Genomic DNA, 20,462 nt, shown 5'->3' with positions numbered 1-20,462 from the left:
GAAAATATCAAATCATAATATAAAAGCTTAAAAGGGATTATGATCAAAACAAAATGACACTCACTCCAGCCTTCATTATCACTATGGCTGATGACTTTTGCTGTGATTGCAGGGAATACGGAAAGTGTTACCCCAAATGTGATCACAATAGTTAGAGCCATCACCCAGATCTGCAGGAAAAAGAAAAACATTAAAAGTAAATCCTTTTCTAGCCGAAAATAACGCTTTTTAGAGGCAGCATTTCCAAAACAGAGTTACGGAAAACTGCAGCTCATCACTGCATGAAAGAAACGAGTTCATGGTTTTGTGATTTGCAATACAGAGGTTTCCAATACTAGAGACAATGCTTTTTCTTGATAGGTTTACAGCAGAACTTTCTCAGTAAAAAATAATGTAGGCTACTATTCAAGTATGATATGGTGAAGACACATTGACAGCGGCTGTGTATAACCGTAATACAGGCCATACGGCAGAATCGCCATTTTCCCTGCCTCTATCATAAACACGATTTATGGGGTAAGGAGAGTAAGCCGACACCAGACATATGTGGATTTACAACCATGGTAAAAAGCCTTAGGTCAGGAAACACACAGACATGTTTCTTTTAAGCCAAAACCAGTAGTGGATTGAGCAGGAAGGAGAGATATAAGCGCTTCTTTTATATTCCTCATTCCTTTTGAATCCATTCCTGGCTCCGGCTTATTAAAATGCCTTGGCTTTCTTCCACAAAGGTTCACTGTAGCTTTTGATACCGTTTTTCTGAGTCAAAGCCAAAAGCTGATGCAAAAAGGAATTAAAAATGTAAAGAAAGGACGTCTATTACTACCTGCTGCATTAATTACCGACTGCGGTTAATTCCTTAGTGACAGCCAATTTTGGCCTTAAGGGTATGTGCACACGTTCCGGGTTTTATTCAGAAATTTCCTGAACAAAACCAGAGATTTTCTGCAGAAAATCCGCACGTGTTTTACTCGCAGGTTTTTTTTTTTGCATTTTTTTTCCCCTGAGCTTCCCGATGCATTAAATAGCGGGAAATCCGCAAAATTAATGAACATGCTGCGTATTTTTTCGCAATGCGTTTTTATTGCGGAATAATACGCAGCATGTGCACAAAAATTGCGGAATGCATTTAAAATGATGGGATGCTTAATGTATGCAGTTTTTTAAGCATTTTTGCCACGGAACACCGCGAAAAATCAAGAACGTGTGCACATACCCTAAAAGTGAATCGGTCATGTCCCGAAACGCTATCAACCTGCAGATATGGGATTACACTACAGGTTAATAGCGTCCTAAAGCCGTGTGGCTGACGCTCTGAAACCCTGGCTACCGGGAGGAAATGAATTTATTCCACTCCCTTTTAATGACGAAGCCTCATTTTTCATGTCTGCCACGTGTCACTTTTTATGGCAATAATTATGGAATGCTTCAACATTTCCCAATGAGGTTTTTTTTTTTGCAATCACTATTTTCATTTGCATTAACACTGGAAATAAAAGCAAACAGGAATCTGGAGAAAGGCATTTGAAATAACACCATACACTTGTAATATTATAAGAATTTTCTTATTTTTTGGGGGGGGTGCAGTAACTTGTATTACACAGTAGAAAACAGATGGAGACTAACGGCTTTATTATTTGTAGAATCTAGAATTAAGCATACATTTCACAATCATTTGTCCTGCCGTGTCATCTTAAAGGCCCCTTCACATTTAAGGCCCCTTCACATTTAGCGACGCTGCAGCGATACCGACAACGATCCGAATCGCTGCAGCGTCGCTGTTTGGTCGCTGGAGAGCTGTCACACAGACCGCTCTCCAGCGACCAACGATGCCGGTAACCAGGGTAAACATCGGGTAACTAAGCGCAGGGCCGCGCTTAGTAACCCGATGTTTACCCTGGTTACCATGCTAAAAGTAAAAAAAAACAAACAGTACATACTTACCTACAGCCGTCTGTCCTCCAGCGCTGCGCTCTGCTTCTCTGCTCTCCTCCTGTACTGGCTGGGAGCCGGAAAGCAGAGCGGTGACGTCACCGCTCTGCTTTCCGGCTCACAGACAGTACAGGAGGAGTGCAGAGCGCAGCGCTGGAGTACAGACAGCGGTAAGTAAGTATGTACTGTTTTTTTTTTTTTTTACTTTTAGCATGGTAACCAGGGTAAACATCGGGTTACTAAGCGCGGCCCTGCGCTTAGTTACCCGATGTTTACCCTGGTTACCAGTGAAGACATCGCTGGATCGGTGTCACACACGCCGATCCAGCGATGTCTCCAGGGAGTCCAGCGACGAAATAAAGTTCTGGACTTTATTCAGCGACCAACGATCTCCCAGCAGGGGCCTGATCGTTGGTCGCTGTCACACATAACGATTTCATTAACGATATCGTTGCTACGTCACAAATAGCAACGATATCGTTAACAATATCGTTATGTGTGAAGGTACCTTAAGGCTAAAAAAAAAAAAAAAAAGCTGAAATTTCCTTTTTCACTTAGATACACTAGCGTGCTGCCAACTTTAAAAAAAAAATCACTTAAAGAAGCACTCCTATGAAATGTTTTATGCCCTAAGCCTGTGTACATGTATATGTAGTGTTAAGTGTGGTAAGATACTTGCAGATTGACATCTTTCCTGGTTTCTTGCGCCGCTGTAATCTTTTTCACATTTGGGTCACTATAACTCTAACTTTCCAAATGACAACAACATCTGTGTTTGAGTCGGAAGTTGCTTTTACAATGTAAGCCTATGATGGAGTCTTGTTCTGACGCTCCACAGACTTGCACTGTCAGGCTGGGTTTACACAACTGTATTTTCTCTCATCCGAGAGAATCAGTCGATTATGCTAATCATACTATCAGAGTTTGATCATAGTGCGATCCGATTCTCTCAGACGAGATGACTGCTCCCCAAAAATTTCTCCATTCTGTTTAGTTGGTGAAAATTGGTCTGCACTCAGATGTCATCCGAGTGCAGTCCAATGTTTTCCACGTACTCATTGACTTGCATGGTTGAGAGCGATCCAAATAACAGATCAAGCTCGGACATGCGTTTTGTTTTTTTTTTGTTTGTTTTTTTAATAACAACGATTCGGTAAAAAAAAAAAAAAAAGTCAAACATGTGCACGGCCCCGTGGATGAACATTGGTTCGAGGGTGATCCGATGTTTTGTAGTGTACGAGCCTCCAGAGCAACTTCCGGCTCACACATAGACCCCAGTGTGATCTGCCAAGTTGGATTAGCAGTCACATGACTCAGAAGATGACCGTGCAGGACTAGAAGCCGGGGAAGACGGCGTTTGACAAGTATGTTACGGCACTCACACTACATCATATATATATGTACACAGGTTTAGGCATGAAACATTTCATAGTGCTTCTTTAAGTAAAATGGTAATGTCGAAAAAGAGGCACCAAACACTCAAACAATGATAATAATGCAAGAAGCGGACTCATCTGAATATCTTCAAGAACAAAATGTTCTTACCTTCTTGAAAACAATCCAGACAGATACGCTTTGCTTCTCCTCGCCAACAACTCCAGACTCTGCATCCTTTAATAGAAGAACAGCTTTCTTCTGTCCTGCAGCATCTCCGTTTTCCTCTCCTTATAAGACAGATAATATTTTAGCATTCATAGACTACGCCAGCAATGTGTCTGTGCTGATACAATAGGACTGTACCTTGGTGCAACAGCTCAGTTTTTGTCTCAAGCTCATAGGACTTTGAATTGTTAGTGTTGGACTTGGACAGATAACATTTTGCAAATTCCTGAATTAAAAAAAAAAAAAAAAAATTAAAATGATTTGTTAATACACAGACGCCAGGTTAGAGACAACATGAAGTTCAGGTTAAATTGAAAAGCACTTGTATTATTATCACAAAATGACTCAAAATTTGATTTGGGTTCAAAATAGAATTATTTTTCTTAGCGATTTAAAGGCTCCACATATATGCATACTGTTAGGCTGCCGTCACACAATCAGTATTTGGTCAGTATTTTACATCAGTATTTGTAAACCAAAACGAGGAGTGGAACAATTAGGCTTTGTGCACACGATGCGGATTTTGCCGCGGATTTTTCCGCCGCGGATTTGGAAAATCTGCAGTGCAAAACCGCTGCGGTTTTCACTGCGGATTTGTGTGCAGTTTCTTCTGCGGATTCCTCTGCGGGTTTTCAACTGCACTTTCCTATTGGTGCAAGTTGAAATCCGCGGAATCCGCAGAAAGAAGTGACATGCTCCTTTTTTTCCGCAGAGAATCCGCGCGGATTTTTCTGCATCATGTGCACTGCGGATTTTGTTTTCCATAGGGTTACATTGTACTGTACACCACATGGAAAACTGCTGCGGATCCGCAGCGGTCAAATCCGCTGCGGATCCGCGGCAAAATCCGCATCGTGTGCACAAAGCCTTAGAGGAAAAGTTTAATAGAAACATCTGCACCACTTCTGCATTTATCACCCACTCCTGGTTTTGGCTTTCAAATACTGATAGTGTGACGGCAGTTCCCCTCTATCACCAGGTCCAACGATCGCCACGTGACCGCAAGCACACGACTTGCCTACTGGGGATCTTGTGACGACTACCTTCACCTGCTTCTGTCAACACATCATTGAGAAACATGAAAATGTGATAGTCAGCACATGATCGCCATTGTGTGGCATGTGACGACCGCTTGAGATGGCAATAGTACTGCATAATTCATCATCAGGATTGGGTGCAGACATTTAGGCTCAGCCCGAAAAACACCTTTTTAAATGATCTACAGTACAAGCTAATACTTGCCATACGATAAAGCAGGAAGTAACAGGTGATGGAGATGAAAGTCCCAACACAAGGAGTGACAAAATACCCGAGGGCTGTGGTGCGGTGATCTGCCCCACCTATTAGGAAGAAAGGAAGAACGTGGTAAAGAATAAGAAGGGAACCTTCCATAAATAATTTACACATTAGGGGGCTGAGAGTAGAAAACCCATCTGCTCAATACAGATGGTTAAACATAACATATAGGCAAACATGACAAACGTGTCATCCAATTTAGTCAAATTAATTGAGAAACTTTGCTATCCTAATCATGAAGTATCCACAAAGTCCCCCCCAAAAACTTACCAAAATTAGCCATGGCACTTAATGACTAATTTTAGCAAAATGCCGCTGCGACCGTTCAAGAGGTGCTGGACACCACTGAAAGAGGCCATTGTGCCCATTCAACAGGCACTAGACTCCGCTGTGACCACTCAAGGTGCCGCTGTGATTGCTCAAGAGGCGCAAGATGCCGCTGCGACCATTCAAGAGGCACTAGACTCCACTATGACCACTCAAGGTGCCCCTGTGATTGCTCAGGAAGCGCAAGATGCCGCCGCGGCCATTCAAGAGGCACTAGACTCCACTGTGACCACTCAAGGCGCTGCTATGACTGCTCAAGAGGGGCAAGACGCCGCTGCGACCGCTCAAGAGGACGTAGACTCCGCTTTGAACACTCAAGACGCCGCTGCGGCATGTCAAGACACAGCTCAAGACACTGCTGCAACCACTCTAGATGCCGCTGTGACTGCTCAGGAGGCACTAGACTCCACTGCAACCACTCAAGATGTGACTGTGACTGCTCAAAAAGCACAAGACGCCGCTGTGACAGCTCAAGACACCGCGTGATCCCTAGAGGTAAGCACTGCTTTGACTATTGTTATACAGCGAGCTGTTTTATAACTATTGTATTCGGGGGGCATGCAAAACTATAGCTGATATGTGAAGCCAGGCGAACACATTCTTGTTGCAGAGTTATTACTAGTTTATTTCCTTAAAATAGAATGAAAATACATGTTGGTCCACAACACAAGATATAAAGATTTCTTAGATAACCTATTACCCATTTTTAATTACACCTAAAGCATTAAATGTGCCGCACATTATGTGAACCCTCGGGGTGATAATACTAAATCTAGCGCTTCTAGACGTCAGTAAAACTTTGTTCATAAACGTCATCAGTCTTAAGACATACAAGAATGTAAAAAACTTTAAGACCTGTTCTACCACATGTTCCAAGTAATAGGCAAGTGCTATTCACATGCGGCCTTGACTCATTACCAGAACATTCAGATTTACAACGGACAAATAAAGAACAAAGTCACCGCTTCTTCCTCACAAAGGAGGCACAACTGTTAAAAATTCAGGTATGTATTGGATGAAATTCTGGATAATTGTCTATTTATAATGCAATTTGCAATGCAATCGGTGATGTCTGCGGGATTACTCTAAAGGTACCGTCACATTAAGCGACGCTGCAGCGATACAGACAACGATCCCGATCGCTGCAGCGTCGCTGTTTAGTCGTTGTGTGGTCGCTGGAGAGCTGTCACACAGACAGCTCTCCAGCGACCAACGATGCCAAAGTCCCCGGGTAACCAGGGTAAACATCGGGTTACTAAGCGCAGGGCCGCGCTTAGTAACCCGATGTTTACCCTGGTTACCATTGTAAATGTAAAAAAAAAAAAACACTACATACTTACATTCCGGTGTCTGTCGCGTCCCCCGGCGTTCTGCTTCCCTGCACTGTGTAAGCGCCAGCCGTAAAGCAGAGCGGTGACGTCACTGCTGTGCTCTGCTTTACGGCCGGCCGGCGCTGACACAGTGCAGGGAAGCTGACGCCGGGGGACGCGACAGACACCAGAATGTAAGTATGTAGTTTTTTTTTTTTTTACATTTACAATGGTAACCAGGGTAAATATTGGGTTACTAAGCGTGGCCCTGCGCTTAGTAACCCGATGTTTACCCTGGTTACAAGTGAAGACATCGCTGGATCGGCGTCACACACGCCGATTCAGCGATGTCTGTGGGAGATCCAGCGACGAAATAAAGTTCTGGCCTTCTAGCTCCGACCAGCGATGGCACAGCAGGATCCTGATCGCTGCTGCGTGTCAAACACAACGATATCGCTATCCAGGACGCTGCAACGTCACGGATCGCTATCGTTCTAAAGTTGCTCAGTGTGAAGGTACCTTTACAGCAGGACAAACTAGTTTCTGTATGTAAATGAGACCACAGGAGTACCGAGATGGTCCCAGGGGGCCAGAAAATCAACCCACAGCCTCCCCATTTATGGCTCCAGCATTAGGCAACATCACTGAACTCTCCAATGCTGTGAACAGGACAAAAGCATCCGACAAACTTCCTTGTAACTCCATACTACTATAAAAACAGAAACGCCCATTACCAAACTGCTTATAACTATTTTCCAATTAAAACTTTTACTTTCATCAAATGTAAAAATGGATAAACGCTTCTTTCAGATGTGCACTAATAAATGGTGTGACATCCTGAACATACATCCTGGAAGCTGACTTTACAATGACACCATGTCAAAAGCCTCACCCTTTTGTTTAACATGGAATATAAAAGAGGGGAAGAAAAAAAAAACAACTACAAAGTAAGAAATTGTGAACTCCAGTAACCCCAGACTGACATTATGTACATACCCAGGTAACTTTATATTACAGTGTAGCAGCCCACCTAATAGCACATTGAAAAAACACACCTGACCACAAACACAGAACAGTTTTAATTCAGTGTTTTTAACTTTTGAGCTACTTATTGAATTAAAACCAGATTAACCGAAATATCCCCTTGGAGAACACTAGTCAATGTGTTTGTTCCGCATAACAAAAAGATAAAGAACAAAACAAACACGAAAAGAATAAAGGAACAAGAAAAGGGAATGATAATGTTGCACAACCTTCCCAGACAAGCATAAAAAAAAATGCTAAAAATATCAATATGGGCAGCAGATACATATGCAAAAAATGAAACTGCAAGACTGCAAAAGTTGACTATAGATATAAAATAAAGAGGACTGTATATAATGGCAGACAGTATTTTATTATAAGCTTATTTTTGCTGAGTGAGATCCGACAAAACATCGGATCGGACTCGGACCAAGGTTCTTCTATGCGGTCGTGCACGTCAGATTTTTTTCCTTGGATGTGTCTGTACGATTTGCATCTGATATTCGGCTCGCACTCGGCCAGGCAAATCAATGAGTCAGAGGTAAAAAAAAAAAAAAAAAAAACAGCCTGCACTCGTGGTCCAATTTTTACAGGCTAACAGAATGAAGAAGACAAGAGAAAATTTCTTTGCATCATCTCCTCATCATAGAAAATGGGACCACACACTGATCAATCTCTGATCAGAGTGTGATCAGCACATGAGAGAAAATGTATGACCCGAGCCTAATAATAATTGTATTTATATAGCGCCAACATAATCCGCAGCGCTTTACATTATAGAGGGGACTTGTACAGACAATAGACATTACAGCATAACAATAAACACAGTTCAAAACAGATACCAAGAGGAATGAGGGCCCTGCTGCTCGCAAGCTTACAAACTATGAGGAAAAGGGGAGACACGAGAGGTGGATGGTAACAATTGCGATATTGAGCCCATAACTGTAACCTACACACTAAGGACCATTAACCCAAAAAGTGCAAATGTAAAAATGTAAGTAAGTGATAGCAGCTGGAACGTCAGACCTGAGGACTTTAATGACAGGAATGAAATACTAATACTAAATGTTTCCAGATAAAAGTTTCAAAGACACTTACTGGACATAGAGAGGATCATAGCCACTGCTGCAAAGGTGCCGGCCATTCCCTGCCCGCTGAGGAACATGCTGCTGTAATGCTGAGGGAAGAGGGTCAACAAGCCAAAAAGACTGCCTTGTAAAATGGCACAGAAGGCTGGACAAAAAAACAAAACGGAAACGTCAAGACAGAGTAATGAATGAGGAACACATATAAAACTATACGGACTTCCAGATACTGTATTTTTGTGCCAAAGCTTTGGATGGTGGAGACAGCTATAACAACACACGTATACTTAATGGAGTCATAGATATATGTCTGCAGCATTCATATGTAGTGATGAGCGAGTACGCTCGGGTGGTCTCCGAGTATTTTTTAAGTGCTCGGAGATTTAGTTTTTGTTGACGCAGCTGCATGATTTACGGCTGCTAGACAGCCTGAGTACATGTGGGGGTTGCCTGGTTGCTAGGGAATCCCCACATGTATTCAAGCTGTCTAGCAGCTGCAAATCATGCAGCTGCGTCAACAAAAACTAAATATCCGAGCAGTCACAAATACTCGGAGACCACCCAAGCAACGAGTATACTCACTCATCACTATTCTAAGTAGAGCGCTCCCCTCCCCCTTCTCAGAGTAGTAGCATAGACATCCAGCAAAATGTCAATCCCTTGGGAGCGAATTGAGGAACGCTGCCATTAGGAATACAGTGGACGTATAACCATGAACCGACAGTATTTGCGGATACTAATAGCCAAACGATGCAGTATCCACATGACAGCGGAGATTTCCCCATACTGTGTTCATACAGGGCATCACACTCTTATTAACTGTATGCCTTATTGCAAGAAATATTGAAAATCAATGCACCACACTTCTACATGTTATATTAAAAAAAACATTAGATATTGCCCACATTTACGTTTGCACACTATATGGCATAGAGCTGCATAGCTTGTTGCATTTTACTTTTTCTCATTCCCCAGACTTATTAAAGGGAACACACCATTCATTTCACCAAGGACAGCATGAATCAGAACCTGGCTGAAAGATAGCAGCCAGATTTTTTTTTACTGAAACACAGCAGCATTTCATAGAAGATATAGTTCAAAAAGCCATCGAGAAACTATTGTCAGAGACAAGACTAATCCAGATGACGTCCCCATGTGAGTACATAACTGTTTTATCAACTGGGGCTGGATGGGATCTTCATCGGACTGGTGAGGTCTTGCCTCTCTTTGAAGTCCCCTGTTGCTTCCCCCAAAATGCCACAGCATTTCAAAGTAAAAGACTAATTCATGCTGCCCGTGATTCGGGCCTCACGAATCTAGTGTCATGCCAAATGTCCTCCCTTCATACATGCTAATGATGTACCGACCATATGACGAATTGTATTGTTATATAAAACATCTGTAGCTAATTACAAAATTAAAAAAATTTAAAATTGTCCTATAGTTACCATTTATAAACCAAATGGTGGTCATGGTCAGATCGAAGAAAGTCTGGGCACCCATCTCAACTTTAACCAGGACTGCTGTGAGAATAAAGAGGGACAAGATAGCAAACATGCTGCCTGCTATCCGCACTCTTTCTGGGATCCTAGGAGAAATTTACAACAGGTTATGACTTTATATCAGAAATAGACAATCACCTCAGACAAATGAAAAGTACTACCAAACTGTAACACTACATTTATAAAGGAGTTACAGAGTTAAAACAATATCAAAATGAAAACATAAAATATTCTGTAGAAGTTCCCTTTTATCAGTGCTGGACTAGTCCCAGGAAGCAGAGCAAACATGGCAAGAAATTTGCTGATGCCGCCAAATTCCTGGGCTCTAGTTATGTGTGTCTATCTATTCTCAGTCATGCTGAAATATAATAATCTTTATTTTTATATAGCGCTAACATATTCCGCAGCGCTTTACAGTTTTGCACACATTATCATCGCTGTCCCCGATGGGGCTCACAATCTAAATTCCCTATCAGTATGTCTTTAGAATGTGGGAGGAAACCGGAGTGCCCGGAGGAAACCCACGCAAGCACGGAGAGAACATACAAACTCTTTGCAGATGTTGTTCTGGGTGGGATTAGAACCCAGGACTCCAGCGCTGCAAGGCTGCGGTGCTATCCACTGAGCCACCGTTCTGCCCATAAATATACAATGAGCATGATTTTTGTCTTTTTCAGATTAAATGCAAATTTTCTTTTCCTTTAATTTCAGGTCTCATTTATCAAAAGCATCAGAAAAAAATGCGCTTTGTTGACAAAAGCAACCAGAAAGATATCCATTATTTTTTGTAGCTGTAGTAACTGTTTCAGTCACTAATTATGGTACAGTTTATTATGCCCACTAGATTAGGAAGTCGTCTTCCCAAAAAGGTTTTGCTTAAAAAAAAAAAAGTTTTACTGTAAGGGTACCGTCACACTATACCATTTCGATCGTTACGACGGTACGATTCGTGACGTTCCAGCGATATCGTTACGATATCGCTGTGTCTGACACGCAGCAGCGATCAGGGATCCTGCTGAGAATCGTACGTCGTAGCAGATCGTTTAGAACTTTCTTTCATCGCTGGATCTCCCGCTGTCATCGCTAGATCGGTGTGTGTGACACCGATCTAGCGATGCGATCCAGCGATGCGTTCGCTTGTAACCAGGGTAAACATCGGGTAACTAACCGCAGGACCGCGCTTAGTAACCCGATGTTTACCATGGTTACAAGCGTTAAACTAAAAAAAAAAAAACAGCACATACTTACATTCTGGTGTCCGTCAGGTCCCTTGCCGTCTGCTTCCAGCACTGTGACTGCTGGCCGTAAAGTGAAAGCAGAGCACAGCGGCTGTGCTTTCACTTTCACTTTACGGCCGGCAGTCACAGTGCGGGAAGCAGAGACTGCAAGGGACCTGACGGACACCGGAATGTAAGTATGTGCTGTTTGTTTTTTTTTTAGTTTTACGCTTGTAACCAGGGTAAACATCGGGTTACTAAGCGCGGTCCTGCGCTTAGTTACCCGATGTTTACCCTGGTTACCCAGGGACCTCGGCATCGTTGGTCGCTGGAGAGCTGTCTGTGTGACAGCTCCCCAGCGACCACACTACGATTTACCTACGATCACGGCCAGGTCATATCGCTGGTCGTGATCGTAGGTAAATCGTATAGTGTGACGGTACCCTAAGTAAAGTCAATTTAAAAAAAAAACAAGATTGTCCGTGTGACATCAGACACCAAAGGTCTCACCATTGATACATGAAGGAGTTGAGCAGTGTACACAGCAATAGAGGCAGCTGGGCTAAGAGTGTCATCCAATTGTTGAAGCTAAACTCATCTTTGCATGGAGCCGTCTCATTGTGTGCAGATGAACGATTGTTGTTAGAGGAAATTTCATTCACCTGGAGGGTTTCTGAACACAGACGGGTCTGAAAATACTGAGAAAAAAAGGTCTATGTTAGAAAAAGACACAAACCTGATTAATAACTAATATATTGTTCTTTAACAATAGTGGTAACATCTGTAAAGGTACCGTCACACTTAGCGACGCTGCAGCGATACCGACAACGATCCGGAATCGCTGCAGCGTCGCTGTTTGGTCGCTGGAGAGCTGTCACACAGACCGCTCTCCAGCGACCAACGATGCCGGTAACCAGGGTAAACATCGGGTAACTAAGCGCAGGGCCGCGCTTAGTAACCCGATGTTTACCCTGGTTACCATCCTAAAAGTAAAAAAAAACAAACACTACATACTTACCTACAGCCGTCTGTCCTCCAGCGCTGTGCTCTGCTCTCCTCCTGTACTGTCTGTGTGAGCACAGCGGCCGGAAAGCAGAGCGGTGACGTCACCGCTCTGCTTTCCGGCTGACCGACGCTCACAGCCAGTACAGGAGGAGTGCAGAGCACAGCGCTGGAGGACAGACAGCGGTAGGTAAGTATGTAGTGTTTGTTTTTTTTTTACTTTTAGGATGGTAACCAGGGTAAACATCGGGTTACTAAGCGCGGCCCTGCGCTTAGTTACCCGATGTTTACCCTGGTTACCAGTGAAGACATCGCTGAATCGGTGTCACACACGCCGATTCAGCGATGTCTGCGGGGAGTCCAGCGACCAAATAAAGTTCTGGACTTTCTTCCCCGACCAGCGATATCACAGCAGGGGCCTGATCGCTGCTGCTTGTCACACTGGACGATATCGCTAGCGAGGACGCTGCAACGTCACGGATAGCTAGCGATATCGTCTAGTGTGACGGTACCTTAAGGCCGGGATCACACATACGTGAGATACGGCCGAGTCACGCAGGTGAAAACCCTCTTCTGGCGCCGGCACTTGGGAGCGGAGCGTGCGGCTCCATGTGTTGCTGTGCGGCTGCACGCTCCGCTCCGGAGTGCCGGCGCCAGAAGAGGGTTTTCACCTGCGAGACTCGGACATATCTCGCGTATGTGTGATCCCGGCCTAAGGAGTGAAATCGCATCAATCCATGTAGGGAACAGGGTTTACAATATTGAGCCAATATTTTACCCCCTCGTACACATGCATGTTCTTTAATGGGAAGAGGGGAGTAGATGCCTCAGGCAATGTCTGATCTTCACAAAAAAACAAGGGATCGAGCATGTTGAAAATCAATCCAACAGATTTTTCCCCTGATTGGCAGATGGCCCGATAAAACATCAGATGGTTGTCCGATTCTCCAGAAATCCTAGGGTTCGGCCAACATTAATCTAATGTGTGTGGTCACCTTAAGGCCATGCACAGACTGGTCACGGGTCTCCTGACTCAGTCTTATATATGCCCTAGAGGTTGTTGAGTGGGTTGAGTATGGGTCTGGAGACACACGGCCGGGTCTGTACATCACGGTCCATACTCTCACTGCGATTCAAGGATATGAGAAACCAAACTTAGTTCCTCATCTCCACTCAGTAGCTGCATTACTTCTTTAGTCAATCGTCATAGTCATTTTTTAAGAAGCAGGAGAACACAGTAAATGTATGACTAATACTTCAAGCAGGAAGACTATAGTTGGACTGGTACACATGGTGTCATTTCTCAGTGCGAAACTGAGCTACCATAGCAGCGATCGCATTTTTATAAAAATCACCCATGTGCCGTCCGGCGTATTCTATAGTGTTGCTATGTTTGTACAAGATATTAGCAGGCCAGATAAGCTTTCCTTCTCGGTTTTGTAAATTCAGCATAAAATGAATTCTTGTACTTTTGCGAACATAAATCTCACACTGGCATAAATCATTTCTAATATAAATACATCCAATATGTGTTAATTAAAAAAGATTCTCTTCAGCTTGGGGATTTTGTTGCCCTTTATTTGATATTTAAGACTGAGTTCACACCGGCATTTAAAGCCGGGTTTGCAGTTCCATCAGAATTGACAGCAAGTGTTGATCTCTATGATGAATCCAGATGGGGCTTTTGTTATGAATGCAGATGTGAAAAAATGCATGCCATTTGTTCAATGACCAACCGAAGAATTTAAGAAGAATTTTACATACATAGGGGCATATATGTTTTACTTACTGGAATTGCAGTGATGAAAAAATTCCAGGGCAGTAATGTCCCAAGGCCTAAGATAAGGAATATAATTGTGACAAAGTGGAATCTGTAAAGGAAAGAGGAAATGTTATTGATGGGATTGCTTCGGTATAGCCCATCAAGCAAAGAGGACGTCTTTCTCAGTAAAATCCTATACGTAAAGATGTATGGAAGGAATCTTCATGTATTTTACAGCAAACAGAGACTTATCCAAGGCAAGTCCTGAATGCTGCCAAGTCTAAACCTGAATATATAATGTATTCCCTGTCTGACTTTCCGCAATAACACAGGGGACCATACGACACATTGTACAGATGAACCATAAATGAAATATATAGCATTTCCAAAGAAGGGCTGACAAGTAGGAGCAAATGTCGGGCGTATTATCTTTACAATGCAGAGACAGAAAAAACTGGTAATACCAGAAGCTGATAAACACACTCCATAACAGATAGGGTGGCAGGACGGAGAGGAATACGGTATTATGGGTGTGAGGTTTGTGGACTGAGAGACCAGGATTAAAAAAAAAAAAAAAAAAAAAAAAAAAGAGATGGAAGGGGTTAACCTACACGGCATGTGAGACAGCTTTATAAAAAGGAGAGAAGGAAAAATAAGAAAAAAAAAGACAAAATAGCCCAAAACGGCTGCTTACTCACTTGTCTTGAGGTTCATCCTTGCGAGACATCCTGCGTTCTGTGTTCTTCCAATGCCCTCCTCGACTCTTTTCTAGTAAACTGTGTAGACTGTCGGGAGAGGAGGAGAAATAGTCACGTGGATATTTCCTAAAGCCTGAGAGTGAGAAGAGGCTGAGCTGTGACCAATCCCTCCCCATGGTTTTCCCTTATATATAATCCTGCTCTTCTTTTCTTGTTTTATTTGCCGTCTTTCAGTCTATCTTGATCTATTCCTTTTGAATATCATCGGTGGACTGTCAAAGCCCCTAATTCTGCCCTCTAAACCCCCCTAGGATCCGGGAAAACCATCGATTCTGTTCTTAAAGTCGTGTCCTACACCACCCCCATCTTCAGTGTCCACATGTCTCACACCCATACCTAGTGCATGTCCAGTCATCTCCCTCCCAAACTATTGATCACTGGAAACCAATCAAAGGCAGCGTATGTAATCTACACAACAAAGGAGGTGAGTAATACACAGTGGATGTGTATAGTACAGGGCAGGACCTCTGCAAGGACCCAGTGTATACTGTACACACACAAATAACAAAACCTAATTTCATAGGAAAAGGCAGGACACCAATTTAAAACAAAATGTGACATTTAATGTATGAAATAATGAGCAAATAGCACATTACAATCCTTAACAGCAAATATAATACTATTCCATACTTTCTTAATTAACAGCCCACAAACCTCAACGTTTTACCCCTTTATTCCCATCTTCATAAATGGGAAGTGCTTGTAAATGCAAGACATTTGGCAATTTAGGCTTATTAAAATGTTCAGCCATTCTTGAGATAGTAATACCTTTCTTTTGTTTACAGCCTGTTGCCTTGGAGACAGACCACAGCTTCTAGACAGCAGAACATGCTCAGTAGTTACAAACTCTTTTCTACTGAGCTTGTAAGCACCAATTTTAAGATGGCCATGATCGCTGGAGCACGCAGTTACCTCCTTATCCCGGCCAACTTCAGCTCAGTGCTTACATGCTAGACAGCTGCAGTGGTCGGACTCCTAGGCAACGAGCTGTAAACAGAAAAAAAAAACGTTAATATCTTAAGAACGGCTACAATTTTAATAAGCAATAAATCGCAAAAGTGCTTGGTTTTACAACAATATCCAGCTATGAAGATGTGAGTAACCCTTTAAGAGGCCAAAAATCTGAAAAAGTGAACCTTACGCCCTCCTAAACTCAAGAAATAGCTGAGTGATCGTTTGGCCAACAGCCATATCTATTGACTCCTCCATATACAGGATTCTTGGTTTGGTGGAGCATTCCTGTGATCTCTGAGAGCTGCTGTAAGCTGAAAGATTATATCGCCCCCAAACGAAAGGGTCAGCAGTTGGGAGATCCAACAGGCGACATATGACTGTCCTCTGACATCATCAGTGAAGTCATGAAACCCCAATACTCATTGGACACATTAGACTATCATAGTCAGCTGTTAGTGTTCAGGCGCCCATACACCTTATCAAGCCATCTGCTGAACTGACTCAGGTAAGATTATGTAAGAAAGCACAGAAGATTTCTCTTGTAGCAGCTTAACTACTGGAAGAACACAAAGGCAGGACCTTAGAATTCATCATAACCGATCCTTCTCGTCTTACCCGATATAATCTGTTGGGTAAGCAGCTACCTGACTCTCCCCTATTGAATAAGCCAGTTTCATTCAAACGGACAAGTTTGGCCAACTTTAAAGGGGTTTTAGCTTGAAAAGTTATTGTCAATTGGACTAGGGTGGGTCCTAGGTCGGTAATACTCTTCCCCACCCAGTTCTGTGTTACCCGCCAATCTTGGACAATCAACATCCACCCTGGGGGGAGTACATCATGTGACCACTGCAGCCGTCTCTTACACACCTGTCACAGGTATCCCGGAGTCCGCTTCCTTCACCTTGGTCTGCTGCCTTCCACGCTAGGTTTTGCAGTTTGCTCGGTGCAGCTCAGTGACTTCATCTCTCTAGGCCTTTTAAGGTCCATTAGGACACACACCTGTGTCTTAAGATTCAATACTTTTGTTTAGAATACACATCCTTCTGTGCACATCGGGCATTAGTTTTCTTCTTTCCCTGCTGACTTTCACTTCATCCGTCCTGCTGCTCATTAGATTCCTGAGTGTGCCACGTCCTTCACATGCCATCCTGCCAGTTGCACCAATGACCGGTGTCTGTGTACCTACCTGGATCTGGGGCTTAGGGGTCCATTTCACAAGGCGAGGCCTACAGCGTTACATAATGTCCAAGTAAAGGAAGCCAGCTCAGATAAAATGTGAAGGCTGCAGAGGTCACCTCCAGATGTTGATCCTCCGAGACTGGTTGGGAACACAGCATCAAGTGTGCATGAGCAGTGCCGATCGGGGTCTGAATTTCACTACTTATTCCAGTATCTGTAGACCGATTTTTTCTTTAAACCTGACCACCACTTTTAAAAGTAGAGTATAACATGTAATTTTATTATACACACTTCCAGTACACCTGTCCATATGTGTAGGAGGGGTGAAACCTTAGACTAATGCTTTAGCTATATCTATGGGGCCAGCAGTAGAATGTCATAGGGTCACGCGGACAGTTCCAGCAGAAAGGATAAATCCAGAGTATAACAGTAGCAGCAATGGCTCAATTATAGACAGCAATTATTCACATAGAAGCGTACATAATGATCCAAAATAAGTCGCACAAATTCCAGAATGCTTTTCTGTAACACAAGTTACCGGTAATCTACGTGTGCAGGAAATAGTGCCAGGCACAAGGATCAATGATCCTTTGACAGCTGCATTTTCAGGAGGCCAATACTAGTTTACCCATGGTGAATGCACTCATGAGATTACGCTGCCCGAGAGGCCCCTACGGGGGTTGTTGGTCAATGGAGCATAAGAGGCTGATTGCTAATTGGGGGAGTGCGCACTAAAGATACAGAACATGACATGAACACAAGCTGTTGTAGAAATTCAGCATGAGTCATGTATGATATGATATTACCACACACTGTTTTCATTATTTTAATATGAATATATAAAGGCCACAAGTGGTGCTTTATACAAGTGTTCTTAGTGGGAATTTTAAAAACATAAATATTACCAGAATGAAAACAGAGAGAGTTTGACAAAATAATCGTCAGTCTGCAGCTCCCTAAATCGGTAAGTTCAGTTGGCCTAAATTTAAAGTGAACTTGTCAGCAAGATTGAGCTCAGTAACCTACAGACACTGTCAGGTTGGCGCCATTTATTATTATAGCGCCATTTATTCCATGGCGCTTTACATGTGAGGAGGGGTGTACATAAAAAACAAGTACAATCTTTATCAATACAAGTCACGACTGGTACAGGAGGAGAGAGGACCCTGCCCGCGAGGGCTCACAATCTACAAGGGATGGGTGAGGATACAGTAGGTGAGGGTAGAGCTGGTCATGCAGCAGTTTGGTCGATCGGTGGTTACTGCAGGTTGTAGGCTTGTCGGAAGAGCTGGGTCTTCAGGTTCTTTTTGAAGGTTTCGATGGTAGGCGAGAGTCTGATGTGTTGTGGTAGAGGGTTCCAGAGTAGGGGTGATACGCGAGAGAAATCTTGTATGCGATTGTGGGAAGAGGAGATAAGAGGGGAGTAGAGAAGGAGATCTTGTGAGGATCGGAGGTTGCGTGTAGGTAAGTACCGGGAGACGAGGTCACAGATGTATGGAGGACACAGGTTGTGGATTGTGGGTTTTGAACTCGAGTCTCTAGGTAATGGGGAGCCAGTGAAGGGATTGGCAGGGAGGAGAGGCCGGAGAATAGCGGGGGGACAGTTGGATTAGTCAGGCAGCAGAGTTTAGGATAAATTGGAGGGGCGCAAGAGTGTTAGAGGGGAGGCCACAGAGCAGAGGGTTGCAGTAGTCAAGGAGGGAGATGATGAGGGCATCGACTACAGTTTTTGCAGATTCTAGGTTGAGGAATGTACGGAGCCGGGAGATGTTTTTGAGTTGAAGTCGGCAGGAAGTGGAAAGGGCTTGGATATGTAGTTTGAAGGAGAGATCAGAGTCGAGGATTACCCCGAGGCAGCGAGCTTGTGGGACTAGGGAGAGTGGGCAGCCATTTACTGTAATGGATAGGTTTGTTAGGATAGTCGAGTGAGATGGGGGAAAGACGAAGAATTCTGTTTTGTCCATGTTAAGTTTTAGTAATCTAGCGGAGAAGAAAGATGAAATAGCAGATAGACATTGTGGGATTTTGGTTAGTAGGGAGGTGATATCTGGTCCAGAGATGTAGATCTCTGTGTCATCAGCATAGAGGTGATACTGAAAACCATGAGATTCTATGAGCTGTCCCAGGCCAAAGGTGTAAATGGAGAAGAGCAGGGGCCCTAGGACTGAGCATTGCGGGACTCCGACAGATAGGGGGCGAGGTGAGGAGGTGGTGTGTGAGTGGGAGACGCTGAATGTCCGGTCTGTTAGGTATAACGAAATTCAAGATTTTTCACCACAATATTCTTTCCAGTACGTAAAATAGGGGGCAGGTCAGTGAGGGATCAGAGACCTGTCATAAGCCATATAGATGCATCAGATGCACATGTAAGCAGAATGCTACATGAAGCCCTGCCCACAGGCCGCCCTGGAGCACAAGAATCTCATTAACTCAAAACCACAAATAAAGATTAAACAACAACCACAAGATGGATTTCATCAACCAATGTATCATTTGAATCAGTATAACAGTGCCAACCTGACATTGTCTGTAGTTTATTGACATGTTCCCTTTAATGTTCAAATACACCTGAATGACCAGACTGGTTAAAATAAAAGACATCAAAGACCTGTCTATTTAATCCTGTGTAAAATAAATTGTCAGAGGATACAATCAAAAAATATTAGTTACTTACCGGTAATGGGATTTTACAGAGCATATGACAGCACCACCTGAGAGGATATCTGCCCACCAGGACAGGAAACCTACTGAATAAAAAGGCGGTACCCCTCCTCTGCATCAGTTTGGTTTCAGAGCGCGAGAGGACCTCCACACGGTTAGTAACATAACAGTCACCAAATACATTTTTCTTTACACTGTTAAAAGTGCACACCACAAGTGACAAAGCGGAGGAGGGAATATAAGGGTGCTGTCATGGGCTCTGTAAAATCCTGTTACCGGTAAGTAACAAAGATTTTTTCCCTTTTCCCATGACAGCACCATCTGAGATTTATATAGATCAAACCACCCTAGGGAGGGATCACCGCTTGCAATACCTTCCTCTCAAAGGACAAGTCAACAGATGAGGACAGTTTGAGGCGATAGTGTCTATAGAAGGTGGAAGGGGAAGACCATGTGGCTGCCTTACATATCCTGTCGATGGACACCTCCGCTCTTTCAGCTCAGGAGGTCGCCACAGCCGTGTTGGTATGGGCTTTCAGAATTCCAGGAACTGGCCTATTACTAGAGGTGCAAGCTAAGCTAATGGCATCCCTTATCCATCTAGCTATGGTCCCCCTTGTAACGCCACACCCCTTCCTGATTCCCGGGAATGACACAAATTAGGCCTCATCCTTCCTCCATTGCCTAGTTCTGTCTAAGTACTGCATCAGTGCCCTCCTGACGTCTAATGTGTGAAGTTTGCGTTCATCTGCAGTCTTTGGTTCACTATACAAGGAGGGAAGAACTACCTCTTGACTATGAAACTTCTAGGCCACTTTGGGAAAATAAGCTGGATCTGGCCTCAAAACCACT

General features: G+C 43.5%; 1 protein-coding gene across 2 annotated transcripts in view; it reads right to left on the bottom strand.

Moving 5' to 3' along the window:
- Positions 1–20,462, bottom strand: part of SLC29A2 (solute carrier family 29 member 2) — a 43,722-nt gene that overhangs the window by 10,083 nt on the left and 13,177 nt on the right. For both annotated transcript variants that reach the window (XM_069739761.1, XM_069739762.1), the window contains exons 2-10: positions 14,757–14,843; positions 14,086–14,167; positions 11,805–11,992; positions 10,024–10,163; positions 8,589–8,723; positions 4,777–4,874; positions 3,673–3,760; positions 3,478–3,596; positions 65–170 (exon numbers count right to left, since the gene is read on the bottom strand). In XM_069739761.1, coding sequence (XP_069595862.1) covers positions 65–170; positions 3,478–3,596; positions 3,673–3,760; positions 4,777–4,874; positions 8,589–8,723; positions 10,024–10,163; positions 11,805–11,992; positions 14,086–14,167; positions 14,757–14,785 — 985 coding nt within the window. In that variant the 5' untranslated portion in view covers positions 14,786–14,843. The remainder of the gene's footprint in view (positions 1–64; positions 171–3,477; positions 3,597–3,672; positions 3,761–4,776; positions 4,875–8,588; positions 8,724–10,023; positions 10,164–11,804; positions 11,993–14,085; positions 14,168–14,756; positions 14,844–20,462) is intronic.

Source organism: Ranitomeya imitator, chromosome 9 (assembly GCF_032444005.1).
Source record: "Ranitomeya imitator isolate aRanImi1 chromosome 9, aRanImi1.pri, whole genome shotgun sequence".
Lineage (NCBI taxonomy): Eukaryota > Metazoa > Chordata > Amphibia > Anura > Dendrobatidae > Ranitomeya > Ranitomeya imitator.
Note: the sequence above shows the minus strand (reverse complement) of the source record. Positions and strands in the feature narration are given on the sequence as shown.